At 34.0% G+C, this 15,582-nt stretch overlaps 1 protein-coding gene across 1 annotated transcript in view; it reads left to right on the top strand.

Moving 5' to 3' along the window:
- Positions 1 to 15,582, top strand: part of STXBP3 (syntaxin binding protein 3) — a 57,148-nt gene that overhangs the window by 7,715 nt on the left and 33,851 nt on the right. Inside the window, exons 2-6 of the mRNA XM_060139473.1 lie at positions 3,003 to 3,052; positions 3,671 to 3,752; positions 7,051 to 7,127; positions 9,748 to 9,826; positions 11,080 to 11,180. Of these exons, the coding sequence (XP_059995456.1) occupies positions 3,003 to 3,052; positions 3,671 to 3,752; positions 7,051 to 7,127; positions 9,748 to 9,826; positions 11,080 to 11,180 (389 nt within the window). The remainder of the gene's footprint in view (positions 1 to 3,002; positions 3,053 to 3,670; positions 3,753 to 7,050; positions 7,128 to 9,747; positions 9,827 to 11,079; positions 11,181 to 15,582) is intronic.

The raw sequence follows: 15,582 nt of genomic DNA, 5'->3' as shown, positions 1-15,582 counted from the left end.
AAAGAGTACAAACATCCAGTTAGAAGATGAGTAAGTTCTGGGGATCTAATGCACAGCATTGTGATTATAGATAACAGTACTGTACTATATAATTGCAAGTTGCTAAGAGAGTAGATCTTAAACGTTCTCACCCCAAAAAAGAAATGGTAATTATGTGAGGTGATGGAGGTGTAAACTAACACTACAGAGGTAATTATATTGCAGTATATGTGTATCAGATCAACACATTGTATACCTTAAAGTTACAAAATGTTATATGTTAATTATATCTCAATAAAGTTGGGGGAAAAATTAAAGGACAGATCTGTTAGAGGATACTTTGATGATGAGTATGGTCTCTGAGGAAGAGTATAGAGCAAGCAGAGCAAAAGTAAGAGAATTGACTCTTGGGATGTATCCATATTTAGGGTGCAAGAGAAATGGATTATAAGGTTAAATAATTCTCATTAATAATTAGAGGAAATACCTTTTTAGTTCTGTCATATTAGTTGATGTGATTTCCTTTGACTCCTCCAAACACATTTTACCTGTAACCACATCACTTTTCATGGATGCCCCTAATCTCTGTCCACAAAACTAGTTATCTCTTTATCATTTTTGAGATGCTAACACTGACTGGCGTGGTATCCTCAGATTCTAAGGTATCCTCAGATTCTAGTTAGAAATAATGGCAAGCCACATATGTTACTTAAAGTTTTCTGATAGCCAAATCAAAAAAAAAAGGTAAAAAACATGAAATTTATTTTTAAAATATATTTTGTTTAGCTTGATCTATCCAAAATATTATCATTGAAACATGTAAATTACATACAAAATGATATTTTAAATTTCTTTTTGTACCAAGTCTTTGAAATCTGGTGTGTATTTTATACTTGCAGGACATCCCAGTTCAGGCTAACCACATTTCAAGTGCTCAGTAGCCACATGTGACTAGTTTCTGCCATATGTGACAGTGCAGTTTCTAAGGTGGTAAAGACTGGAATGAGTTCGACTAGGGAGCTGTTCAGTCTGCTCCATCATAAATTCCATGAGCATTCATTTCTAAGAGAAAGACATAAATTCGGCAAAAATTAGCAAAATGTCTTTGATTTTCAGCTTGTTTTAGGTATACAGGAATAAAGCAAGCTTAGAAAGGGAAGTACCATAATGTTTCAGTGCCTCAGTGCTACTTGAGGAAATCCTTCCTCTTTGCCTGTAGAATACCAGAATCCACTACTTTAGGCTTAAATTATGGTTAAATACTTCAGGCTTTTGCCATAAATCTATATAACATCATAGTCTTCCCAGAAACATATAAGCCTCTTAATATCTTAACACTTCCACACCTTCTCAATCACAATAAAACCTTTCAGATCACAATTCTTATGATGAGTGTCAGTAACCCTTATTAAATATATCCTCTGCTTGGACATGTCATTTTTTAACATGGTGCCAAAAACTTGTTGGTAAATTTCCAAAAGCATTAACTTAAATATAAATTAAGAAATAGAAAAGTTTAAATGAATTATATAAGTATCTCATTATCAAGAATTAATGGGGCTTCCCTGGTGGTGCAGTTGTTAAGAATCCACCCGCCAGTGCAGGGGACACAGGTTCGAGCCCTGGTCCGGGAAGATCCCACAGGCCGCAGAGCAGCCAAGCCCATGCACCACAACTACTGAGCCCGTGCTCCACAACAAGAAGCCAACGCAATGAGAAGCCCGCGCACTGCAACGAAGAGTAGCCCCAGCTCACCGCAACTAGAGAAAGCCCGCTTGCAGCAACAAAGACCCAACACAGCCAAAAATAAAAGTAAACAAAATAAATAAATTTAAAAAAAAGAATTAATGAAAAACAAGAGTTACTATAATTTACATTTAATTTTATTTTATGTGTTACATTACTACAGTTTTCAAAATTGAGAATTAATAAAACATGTGGGAAATTTTTATCTTACAAAGTAGAATAACAGGTATTTGTGTGAATTGCCTCTGTGTATTTTATTTAGTAATTTAAAATATATGTTTACATTAATTTTGAAAATCATTGCAAGGAACGCATTAATAAATATTTACTGATTATAAATAAATTCTGAATATTTGTATCCTAATGCTGTGACACATTTTTGAAAATTGTAGTAAATCAGGAAGAAACTTACTTATCTAGTTTTGATTGTCAGGTGTAATTTAGCAATGGGCCAGTTAGGGCTATTCCTGTGGGTTTTCTGTTTTTGTTTTGTCCAGGCCATGTGGGATCTTAGTTCCCCAGCCAGGGATCGAACCTTGCCCCATAACAGTGGAAGTGCAGTCTTAACTGGACCACCAGGGAAGTCCCAGTTTCTTGTTTTCATCTTATTTACTTAGGATTTAAGTAAACAGGAAAAAAACCAAGTGAGATAATACTTTCAGAAATATTTTCCAGATATGTTTATATAATTAAATATGTTAGCCTTTTTTAAAAATTTATTTATTTATTTATTTATTTTTGGCTGCGTTGGGTCTTTGCTGCTACGCGCAGGCTTTTCTCTAGTTGCGTTGAGTGGGGGCTACTCTTCATTGTGGTGCGCAGGCTTCTCATTGTGGTGGCTTCTCTTGTTAAGGAGCGCGAGCTTTAGGTGCATTGGCTTCAGTAGTTGTGGCTCATGGGCTCTAGAGCGCAGGCTCAGTAGTTGTGGCGCACGGGCTTTTTTGCTCAACAGCATGTGGGATCTTCCCAGACCAGGGCTCAAACCCATGTCCCCTGCCATTGGCAGGTGGATTCTTAACCACTGCGCCACCAGGGAAGTCCCTAGCCTTTTTAATAATATTCTTATTCTCAAAGATTAAAAATATATTACAGTTTAAATATACCATATAGGTTATGTATTAAAGAGAACTGGATTTTTACTTCGAGTTTAACATGTGAATGTGCTTTTTATGTAGCTGAGCAATTCCAGTTGATATTTCCCCAGCCATCTTGGACCTTTTGAGTAGTTATTCTGACTGTTGATTAAAATTCCTAAATAGTTCCCTTTTTCTTTGCAGAGATAAAAGCAACAGTGTTTGATGACTGCAAGAAAGAAGGCGAATGGAAGGTAGAATTTGCATACTCACATAGAATTTGCATGAAGCTAGAAGCCTTTATTGAAGACTTCTATATATTTTACTTATTATACTTCTATAAAAGCATAGAGTCTAGAACCATACTGCTTGTGTTCACATCCTAGCTTTACCTCCTATTAGCTGTGGCTTCTTGAACAAATTACTTGACATCTCTGTGCCTCTGTTTCCTTATCGATAAAATGGGGATGGAAGTACCTCATAGGGTAGTTGTAAATGTTAAATGAATTAATCCATGTAAAATGCTTAAAATGGTGCCTAGAACAATTATAATTCTACAAGTGGCATTTTATAATTTTAAGAAAATTTGATGTTAACATACATTTAAAATGAGCAAGTTCTCTGCTTCAAAATGAAAATATTTCTATTTGCTTACTTATGTATAATATCATGTGTCCGTACATTGAGGAAATAAATTTCTAGGTCATGCAAGTTAAATGAATTGAGATAATTTTGCCCACTGTCCTAATATTTTAATTTTATATTATAAAAAGTTTATAAGTTTGAGTAGGTTTAATGCATTAAATTCTGTCTTTTGTGAATTCTTGGCAGTCAAATGCTGATAGTATTTCTTAATTTATATTCATTTTAAGATAATGCTTCTAGATGAATTTACCACTAAGCTTTTGGCATCGTGTTGCAAAATGACAGATCTTCTAGCAGAGGGTATAACTGGTAAGTGTTACAAATACTCATCATGAAAAACTTTTCTTATTATGATTGGGAGAGTTTGAAGTATTAATAAATTTTAGTAATTGTGTTTCTCAGGGGGTTATGTTTTATTTTTTTAGTAATTCTAGCCATAATAATTACACTGGACATTCTTTTCTTTGTGAATCTTCAGAATAACCTCTGTAAATCAGAGTTTTTTCCCTCAGCTGAGACATATAATTAAGCACCCCTAACCAAGACTAAGTTGCCTTATTGAGTTTGTTCTTCAAATTTTTTATTCTTATGTATTTGTTACAGTTTTGTATGCTGATGCACTAGGCTTACCTTAGTATTTTGATGAATGTTTGTGGTTTTCATGTATTGTTTTTAAATGAATAGTAAGATTTATGTCATAAAATCAACTTTTGTACATATTTACAAGTGTATACGTTTCTCTTTATTACCTAGAAATGAGACTATTAATTGTAAATTTAAATCAGCTTTAGTGTGGGATTATGGGGAAAAAATCACACTACCACAGTTGCTGTCTTCCACTGGGCAGGATTGTGTTAATGAGTTTTTAATTTCTCTTACATTTTGGAGAGAATACCAATATCTTGAACCATTCATAATCATATCATCATCTATATAACTCATCATCCTTTAACTCATCTATTTAAATTTGCCTTCATAACAGCCCTTTAAAGACAGATATTAATACCCCGATTTGTAAAGTGAAAACTGGGACTCAAAGTCAAATATAATTCTTTTATATTTTGGATTCTAGTATAATATCTGTATCCTCTGTCACTCCTAACTTGTGAGGTTCAAAAGTACACCCAGTATTCAAGAAAGTGTGAGCATTGTGTAGAATGAGAGGATTACCTAAAAATTTAGCAATGTTTACTTTTTGATATTTATTAATAAAATAATCTTTTATTGTTGATTACATATTCAACATATTGTTGATTACATATTCAACATATTGTGGTCTTTACATATTGTGGTCTTTATGACCTTCAGTAGAAAATTAAGCTCTGAACTAGAAATTAGAAGATTAAAGCCTTGATTTTTCTACTAACTAGATAAGTGTAATATTGATTAAGCTACTTAAGTTTTGTTACATTCCCAGAGTCTCTCTGATGTGCAGTTAGAGAACCATTTGATAATATGTGTACAGCACTATGAAGCTACAGAACCATTTTGCACTGTAAGGAGGTTTTATTGAATTTTTATAGACCATTGTTTCTTACTGTGTGTTCAGTGTTGATTGATATTGTTCAAGGAAAGGACTCTGTGGCCATGTTAGTTTGGGAAACTGCATTAACAAAGCTAACCAGTTTTCTTTAGGACTTTTTTGGAGTTTTTTATATGCTAGCAGATAATGTGGATCCCCTGTGAATAGGTATAGTACTCAGTTTTCTAAACTTATTTGACCACAGAAGCCTTTTTTGGGAAGTATTATATAGGACTGTATATCATGGAGCGTATTGCTGTGGATTGTTCTCAATATCCTCCAGTCACCTAGGTTTGCTCTGATTTAATCATAATCATATCTACTAACTTGAACATGGCACATTTCTTTTGAGTTCCACATCAGCTCACCTGCATTGGCCGTTCAGTGATCAGACTTTCTGTCTGCGTTCAGGTCATTTGTGAAAATATTCAGTGTGTCTTGGAACTTTTAAAAAACATGAGAAAAAAATACACGTGTGATGCTACCTCAGTGTCTCCACTAAAGTCAAGTAAAAACCTTTAAAAAAAATAGACTTGGAATTAGATTATTCCTTTGTCACTATTATAGGAATAATCATAAAAACCTTTCCTTTTTTATCATTTAATAGATATCCACTTTTCAGTGAATTGAAGAAGTGGCACTTTCTGCTATTGATAACCAGACATTTCAGAATCTTTTCAAAGTCTGTGTTCTAAATCATATTACAACATTTTAACATGTACGTTACTCTCCAAACATAATACATAGTATGTACAGCATAAGATGACTGTAAGACACTTTATTTTGGGCACTAAGCAATAAAAGTAAATTAACACAGATTTAACCATAATCTTTTAAAGGTGAAATTACAATTGTTGGGAGTGGAGATAAAAATAAAATTAACTATTTCCTTAGAAATCTTATTTGATATCCTCTCTAACAGAAGCTATGATAAACCTATACTATACTAGTATAAATTTAGGGATGAGAAAATGAATCATTGTATTTAAAAGAGAAGTCCAACAGTAGCCTTCCTTGCATGTCAGATTAATGTTTTAAATTCTTTCTAGGCCCTTTGCCAGCGTGAATCTTGAAAGATGGTTCTCTTGATTTGTAGAATGATACTTTAAGTTAGTATTGTTTTAATATAGCCTTCATAGTTAATTTGACAATTTAGGGCTTACTAGTTTTAAATTCACTTTGTTTTATATTAGTTATTTATAAAGTTCTTAATTTCAATAATAAAAATATAATTGATTAAATTATGGTGATACTTCATTGTTGAAAAATGATTTATATTAATGTGTGGTTTTAAAAGAAAAAGAGTTAATTGGCAATTTATTTAAAGAATGTTATAGCAGTTAAAAACTTAGACTCTAGAGTTGGACAGATGTGGGTTGGAATCCTGTCTCTTCTTTCTTACTGTGTAACTTGGATAAGTTTCTTAACTTTTTTAAGCCTCAGTTACCTCATTTGTAAAATACATAAAGGGTTATTATGAGGTTTAACAGATAATTCATGCTTAGCCTGATTTCTGATATTATATTTTCTATTATTATAGTAGAATATTTTTTTAAAGAAATACATTTTTTTTTTTTCGATACACGGGCCTCTCACTATTGTGGCCTCTCCCGTTGCGGAGCACAGGCTCCAGACGCGCAGGCCCAGCGGCCATGGCTCACGGGCCTAGCCGCTCCACGGCATGTGGGATCTTCCCAGACCGGGGCACGAACTCGTGTCCCCTGCATCGGCAGGCGGACTCTCAACCACTGTGCCACCAGGGAAGCCCAAAGAAATACATATTTTAATTTTAAATGCATTTCTTGGTTTCTTCATGGCATGTTGATTGCTTATGCTGGTAGACCTAGCTATCAAATAGCTGCTTTATCTTTTTTTCTCATGATGAGCACTTAGCCCAGAGTTTACGGAAGACACATTTTCAGGACTTTTTAATTTTTCAAGTGAAGACAAAGAAAATGTTAAGCCCAGGATATACAATTGTGTTTCTATATTATTATAAATAAAGAAGTACAGTGAATTTCATTTAAAAATTGTTTCAAGTTTATAAATATTTGGTTATATAATATGACTTTTTTTTTTGGTTAGTTGTGGAGAATATTTATAAGAATCGAGAACCTGTCAGACAAATGAAAGCTCTTTATTTTATCTCTCCAACATCAAAGGTGAGTGTTTTGAATCTTTAAAAAGTATGTTCTTCAAAATTTTCACCATTGACATGATTTTCTCTTAGAAAATTCAAAGTAATAAAATGTCCTTTATTAGATGCTTAGGAGAGTCTCCCTGTGTTAGAAGATTGTTTCATTTGCATTCTTCTCAATGAGAATATTTAAGTGAAAGAATTCCTTTCTCCCCGTCTATTAAAGCAGAATTTAATTATATAAAATGATAGAGTTTCTTTCAATAATTTGTACCCATGCAGTTTCTATTCAACCATAATTTTTAGGAGGATGGAAATGTATGTAAAAGAAATGGTCTTGGATTAATCTTTCATTTATCTTAGTGACTTCCCTATAGTATACATATATGTATGGGTGTACACACATATATGTATGTATATATGCATATATGTATGTATATATATATTTTTTATGGGAAAGGTATTTCTTTATAATCTAACCATGATTTAATTCATACTTAAAGCCAAAACTGTAGAGCCATATAAAGTATCAAATTCCTTTATTCTGTATAGTATCTGAGAATGCACTTTCTAACACATCCTTTGGCTTATTCTTAGAATAAGAATGTTAATTTGGCAATTCCAATTTCATTTCTTCTAACTCTAGCAGAGCAGACAGTAGGGAAAAACCCAGACATTTACTATATGGTCTCTACATATTGGCTGCTGGTGGATTTTAATGACATTTTATATCTTATCCATAATATAATTTTATAAGATAAAATTCATGATCGGAAAAAATGAAAGAGCACCATTTTCACCTACTAAATAGGCAGAGGGATTAAAAAAAAGTGTGTATATGTAGACATTTATTTATTTATCTATGTATTCTATTCTAGCTGTCAATACCCATTATCAATGGTTAATGGAATAGAAACTACTATATACTGCTAGTGGGAGTATAGATTAATATAGCCTTTTTGGAAAATAATTCGCTGTATCAAGAACCTTGAAACGTTCTGAATCTTGGAGTTTATTGTAAAAAAAAAATCAAATTGTAAGCTAAATTTCAAAAGCAATAAAGATATCCAGATAAATTCTTAGCATTAACAAATACTGGTATGAAATACCATGTGGCCATTGAACATGAGGTTTCTAGAAAATTTTAATGATCTATATAAATGTTCATTTTTAATGTGAGTGACAAAAGCAGGATACAAAATTATGTATTCAATAAAGTATCAAAGGATTTAAAGAAAATGATACCTGAATGTGACTCCTTTATCTACCACAACCAACTCCAGTTTCTCTTCCTGTCCTGAATCAATTAGCTCTTGGGTTCTATAGGCCTCTGGGTGTATGTGAGGCCTTGGGCTCCTTGGGTACTTGTAGAGAAACTTGGTGTGAGATTTCCTTCCTCAGGGGCTGGGTGAGCACGTGGAGACCAGCATCAGAGAGTTCCCAAGCAAGGGTCATAAAATGACAGATTTCAGGAAGAGTTTATGTATAAGAGATCTGTGAACCCTAGGGGAAAGGTCAGTTGGGTGGATTTTTGCTTTTATACTTACAGCCCTCAGGAGGAGAAACTTCTTTGCCTTCCTCTTCGCCTTCCTCTTCGCCTTCCTCTTCTTATGGTACTGCCTCTATTTAGGATACTCCAACAACTAAACCTAAGCTTCAAGTGAGCTGACAAAGAGAAGCAACCACACATCTAAGTAGGTCAGGTGGCCAGAGAAAGACAGTTTAGTAAGAATGCAAAAAAGATCACATCTAACAACGTATAGGGGCTTGGAGGGAAGAATGATAACCAGAACAGAAAAATAGTACACTTAAGAAGAGTCTGGTATAGCACATAAACTTTCTGAAGCTCAGAAGTGTATTTTCTCAGTTAAAGAGTTAATTGAAGAGGATAATCACTATGGAAATTTGAATTAATAGTCTAAAAGATAAAAATGGAGTATCTCAAAGCAAAAAAACAATCATTGAAATCATGAGGGGAAGGATAAGAGACTTGCAGGATAGATTCATGAGCTCTAACAGAAATATACTAGTTCTAGGAGTTGCAGGAGGAGAAAAAGGAACAGATGGATGAGAGAGAATTAAATTGTTTGTTCTTCATTTTTGCTTTCAGGCTACTGTATCTTTAAAACTACCAGCATAGAGGCAAATACTATTAGACTGTATTGCCTGCTCTCCCTCCTCTTCGCAGTCTGCCAGCCTTTGGCTTTTTCATTCTAATCCCCCTTGACAATTTTAGCTCCTAGCTCACTGTCAGTCTGTTCAGCAGTTCACCAGTCATAGTCTGGATGGTTTCATTTTCCCTGTAGGTAATACTTTCAGTACGTTCATTGATTTCTCAATTCCTTGATCTGTTATCTTCCAGTGGTCTTGTCTTTTATGTTGCTTCAGCTTCTCAGTCACTTGACCATTCCTAGAGCTCCTCGTCACCAAAACAGCACTCTGTTCATACATTTTACCCTACTACTTACTATGCTTCTAGCTATAACTGGCTAGACAACATAGCATCTTAAAAAATCAGTTTATAAATTAATCTTTTGACAGTTAAGGTTTTACTTTATCATCAAAATAATCTTAGTTATTTCAAAAGATAGCATATTTAAATTAGTATTTGATAAAATGTATATTAACATCTAACCTTTTTTAAGTCTGTAGACTGTTTTTTACGTGATTTCGGAAGTAAATCGGAGAACAAATACAAAGCAGCGTATATCTACTTCACTGACTGTAAGTAGCTTTGTAAAAGTTATTGCTTCATTATTTCAAATCCTATTAATTATGAAGTATTTCTTGTAATGCTATTTTAGTACTAGTGCTTTCTATTTATTGTTTGTTCTAATTAGGTTAGAAGGAATCTAAAAATATAAGATTATTTCTATGCTAATTCATGGTAAGGTGATAGAAAATCAAATCATTCCAAACTAGTTTCAAAAGATAGTCATTTTTGCTGGTGGTGTACAGGGGTGAGGGGGTTGATGGAGAGGGCTATCCCTCAAATTCTGTGCCAATAACAGGAAGAATTCTTCTTTAAATAAAAGTTTCAACTGGGGATTTGATTATATAATAAAAAAATAAGAACCTTTGGGAGATGCACTGAAGAAACTGCCATCTGTTTGCTAATATTAAGCGAGAAAACCTATCACATTTCTTTTTCTATGCTGTACATTCAAATAAAAAGCAGCTTTCTATATTATTTTTCCTGTAAATTTTTATTTTCCCTGTAAATTTTTATTTATCTCATACCTAGTAGTAGCTTGCAATTTTTAAAAGGCCATATCATAAGTATTTGTCATTTAAGTAACCTTATTATACAGAAATTCATGTTTATGGAATTGATAAAATTTAATGAGTATGAAGCCTCTTTTAATTTAAGGCATTTTGAGGATAAAGAACAACATGTTAAAAGACAGCAGAAGCCAGTGGTTGATACTCCAACCTAGTTTTAGTGAAACTATATAAGCAGCTAGGTAAAAGGGGGGAAAAGAAAGGTTCTAAAGTCCAGAACTTACTAGTTTAGAGGTTTAGAATTTCCTGACACTAAAGGATATCCTGTAATTCAAGGAAAAATTAAAAATTTGTGTGGTGTGGCTGCACTTAATGGTAGATTTAGAAAAGTAGTATAAATTCCTAAGAAGTTCCTGTGAAAGTTTATTAAGTCCTTAGTTTGGACTTGATTTTCCCTCCTAACAATTTTAGTTTGCTGTGTTAGCAGCTCTCTAAGGAAATATATCTTAGGTTACGGTGGATATGAATGGGGAAAGTGGAATTTCTATTACAGCCCTCATTACTAGAATGCAGCTGTTCTATAAAGTGAAAAAACAGTATTTACATATTATCTCTGTCCTCATAGTAAAATTACTTTGTGAAAGTCAGTAATTATATATAAAAAATAAATATTCTTGGATGTTGGAATGATTTACTCAAAAGAAGGAAAATTTAAATGCAGCTATATGCTTTGATTTTTTTTTTTTCCCTCTCAGTTTGCCCTGATAGTCTCTTTAACAAAATTAAGGCTTCTTGCTCCAAGACAATAAGAAGATGTAAAGAAATAAATATTTCCTTCATTCCACTTGAATCTCAGGTACTTTCTATTTTTATTTTTTTAATTTATTTTTTATTAAAACAATTTTTTTTTTGAGCAGAGAAAGGTTTGTTACAAGGGTCAAGCAAGGTGAATGGGCAGCTTGTGCTCAGAAGACCCAAATGCCTTTTATTTTTAAGTTTAGTTTATAATGGATTTTAAAATTCAGTTTTATGAACTTATTTGTTAATAAGGTTTATCCTAAAGATGTTTTATATATTATATATTTGGTGAAGTTTGAACAATCCACAAATAAATATTTCCTCTGATGAAGGGAGGAGCATGAGTACTAAATTGGAATATAACATTAATAATGAAAGTGGACTTAAATTTCATATCTCCTGCTAAGTCCTGGGTGTGTCAAGGTTTACAGACCTATCAGATTATGAAACCAAAAGATTTTTAGCATAATGTTTGTTAAATGACTCCAAAGAGATAAATACTTTTCGCTTCTGTAACCATTTGTGATATTAAAACAAAGTTCTTTAGTAAACTTTTTACATAATGTTATATAAACTATTGTTTAATTTATAAAATGAAGGATTTTTGTAGATTTATTTTGCCTTTGGAATAGTTAATGAGCCTTCAATTAATAATTGCAAACACATAGTACTTTCTCTGTGTCACTTTCCTAAATGCTTTACATAAATGTATGCATGTAATCTTCACAATAGCCCTATGAACAGATGATAATTCTATCTACATTTTAAAGATGGGGGAATCAAAGAGGTTAAGTAACTTGCCGTAATCACACAGCTAGTGCATTGTTTAGCTCTGTTCTCTGTGTTTGGATTCCAACATTTCATAGAATTGAAATAGTTTACTGTTGTTTGGAACTCTAAGGTCAATATTTTAAGAAATAGAATGGTCCTGGATAATGAATTTTTCTTTTAAGCTGTTGCTGGGTTTTTTGGGGGTTTTGTGTGTGTGTGTGTGTGTGTGTGTGTTTTAATATTATTTATTTATTTGGCTGCGTCGGGTCTTGGTTGTGGCACATGGAATCTTCGTTGAGGCACACGTGATCTTTCTTTGCGGAGCCCGGGCTTCTCTCTAGTTGTGGCATGTGGGTTTTTCTCTTTCTAGTTGTGGCATGCAGGTTTTCTCTTCTCTAGTTGTGGCGTGTGGGCTTAGTTGCCCCGTGGCATGTGGGATCTTAGTTCCCCGACCAGGGATCAAACCTGCGTCCCCTGCATCAGAAGGCAGATTCTTTACAACTGGACCACCAGGGAAGTCCCTAAGCTGTTGCTGTTTTTGACAAAGAAAGACCATAATCAAGTTTGTAAAATTTTAAGATACCTGCTTAACATTAAACTGTTTTCCAAAGGTTACCTTTAGATTTATTCTTTTTCATATGATATGTAAGTTCAGTGTAGAGTGAAAATGGGCATCCTAAAATGTGGGATTAAATAGCGGTGTGAAAAATATTACAAATGTGTCCAGAGCATCTTGCCGCACAGAAGATAAATATGGTTTTAGCCTCAGAATTCAGTAAATTTCAGTAATTGCTGTATATGGAGGAGAGGTTTGTGTATATATCTGACTAATTTGATGGCTGATGGAAATAACTTGTCTTTGTGTGTATAGACAAATCTCATGAGACTCTTCTACTTACCAGTCTTTGCAAAATGTTATGATTATTTAAGGTCCTATCTGTTGGCTATGTTTTTCCCCCAAAAAGTTTTTTCTTTTAATTTACTTCCTTGATAAATATCTTAAGGGAGTTTACTTAATAAATTTAACTGTTATGGGGAAATTACAGTGAAAATTGTAATTTTCTCAGTTTTGTATTGTGACCTTTTGTTTGTTTGCAAGTGAAGATATAAATGAAATACTGCTAACTGCTTTGAGCTGTAAGCAAAGGCCTATGTGAGCGTTTATCAAGAGCATGTACTGTGGACATTGTCTTCTAGATGCAAAGAGTATGCTATGGAAAGATGATCAAGATATGTGCCCCACCCTCATCCGAGAGCTGTGAAAGAGATACAAAGTATTACGCATCTTCAAAACAATATCAGTTAAGATTAGGTTCAACTGCATATAACAGGACAACTTAAACTTTCAGTGTTTAACCAAGTTGGAAATTTATTTCTTGCTAATATACAAAAAGTCAGGAAGTGGGCTATATAAGTCCGGTATGCTGGCTGTATAAAATTGTCAGGGGCCTGGTCTCTTAGGGATGGCCCTCATGACGCAAGATGTCTGTAGAATTATTACGTTCTCATTTGAGGAAGGAGGGTGAAGGAGAGAAAGAAGAAAGTACATTTTCATTTAGATCTTATTAGCTAAAATTTAGTCACATGGCAATCCCCAAGTGCATGGAAAATGGAAATGTAGTCTTTTAGCTGAGCGTATGGCTGCTTACCCCAAATAATTGGTATGATTACTGAAAAGTAAGGGAACAATGGTTTTTTAGGAGGCAGCTCATAGTCTGCCAAAAGAGGAGATTAATTCTTACTAGGAAAATGAGAAAACACTTGAAAAATAGAATTTCGTAAGGTAGTAATGAAGAGGGAGGAAATATTCTAGGAAGTGAGAATAGCGTGAGTGCAAAGATACAGAAGCAGGAAAGTGCAGGGGAGCAGCAGGAATAAGGATTATAATGGGTGATGGTATGATAGATAAGGCTGTGTCTGTAGGTAGGTTGGGACCAGGTTGTAGGAGGCACCAGGTTCCATCAAGAGTGATAGCAGAAAATGGGCTGGTACAGAAAAGTCCTAAAGTCTTTAAGGAAAAGTAGAAGTTGGGTGATCGTTGAGGAGAAATTGGTAAAGTCAGAAATGATAGTCTTCCGAAGAAGAGAAGTTGGACATTCATCATATTTCGAAGTTTCATAGAGAGGAGAGTAGTTGACTCCTCCTGAATCCATGAGTCAAAGGGATTAAAGAAAGCTCTCTTTCCCTTTCAAAGGGTTTAAGGTAATTAATGCTGTCACATATACGTTAGGGCAATTAGATGGAAAGCATTAAAGAATATAAGGGAGTTTGTTTACAGTTGACCTCAGGGAGTACAAAAAGTCTGGTATATTTAGTGGAGAGGGTGCTAGATTGTATCTAGGTAGAAACAGAGCTAAGCTGGCTATAATTTAGGAAGAAAAGTAGATGGAGGTTGTGGGGGGAGAGTTCCTATATTTAAGGAGCTGATTGTGGGTCATGGAGATGAAGAAAGCATTTAGTAATAGTCTAAAGGAACATGTCATGGTGGTGATGGAAAGTGGGGGAAGGAGAAGGAAGGAAAAGGAAAATGTGAGTATAGAATGAAAACCAGCTCCAAAATTGTATTTGGTTCATTAGAGTATTAGATAATAGCTAAGATTAATTTAAGCTGTGGTAACAACTCCCCAAATCACAGTGCATTACAACAACAAAGTTTATTTCTCCTTCACGTTAGTGTCCATTTTGGTTTGACTGGGGCTTTGCTCTACATCCTCTTCATTCTGGGACTTAGGCTGAAGGAGTAGCCCCTGTCTGGGACATAGCAGAGGGAAAAGAGAAATGGTGGAGCCATACAATGGCTTTTAAAGCTTCTGTAGGGAAGTGGCACATGTCACTTCTACTCACATTCCAGTGACCATAGCAAGCCTGATATCAAAGAGTGGGAAGTATACTCCCATAGGGAGAGGCCCTGTAAGGAGGGCAATAAATATTTTTGAACAGATACTATCTACTGCAATGGGGTAGAATGCTATGAGAAAGCCACAGTCCAGCTGTAGGGTGCTTGTTGGCAGTTAATACAGCAACTAAGACTTTGTTAATACAGCAACACAGACATAAGTGGTAGCTTCAGCTAAATCTCAGTCTGTGTTCAGGCTGCTGCTGTTAGTGATGGGTTATGTTCAGAGAAACGAATTACTTTGTGTGAAAGGAAATGCAGGGAAGTTTTTTCATAATTCATTAGTTAACCTATAATGTTTATTACATGTCTACTTTTACACTCAATACATTATCCTAGGCTAAGGGGGATTACTATCATTGTTTAAAAAACAAGATTAAAATTAATTTAATGGGAAAATCTCAACTCCAATTAGAGAGCTTTTTCTTTTGTATTCTTCAAGTAACACAATAATAGTAAATCTCTAATCCAATTCTTTGCATGTAAGTAAATGCTTTTGTTAGTTGAAAAATGTCTGTGAGGTTTCACTGTATATATCGTAAGACCAGTACTATGTCTGGCACAATGCTGTGTCTTTGGGGGAAGTATGTCTCTATTTTAAGGACATTAAGAGTATAAGCTAAAGAGTTGAAATATATATCAACTTTGGAAAATTTCTAGGTTATTCTCTAATGGGTTAAGATTTTAATGTATGTCAAATATATAGACCAATTTTGGCTTTGTTTTATTTCTTTGTGCCAGGTTTTAGATTTTTATTTTTATTTGACTACCTCAGATTTCTTCATCTGCTGCA

The sequence above is a fragment of the Lagenorhynchus albirostris genome, chromosome 2 (genome assembly GCF_949774975.1).
Source record: "Lagenorhynchus albirostris chromosome 2, mLagAlb1.1, whole genome shotgun sequence".
Classification (NCBI taxonomy): domain Eukaryota; kingdom Metazoa; phylum Chordata; class Mammalia; order Artiodactyla; family Delphinidae; genus Lagenorhynchus; species Lagenorhynchus albirostris.
The sequence above is the reverse complement of the archived record's forward strand: the minus strand, read 5'-3'. Positions and strand labels throughout refer to the sequence as shown.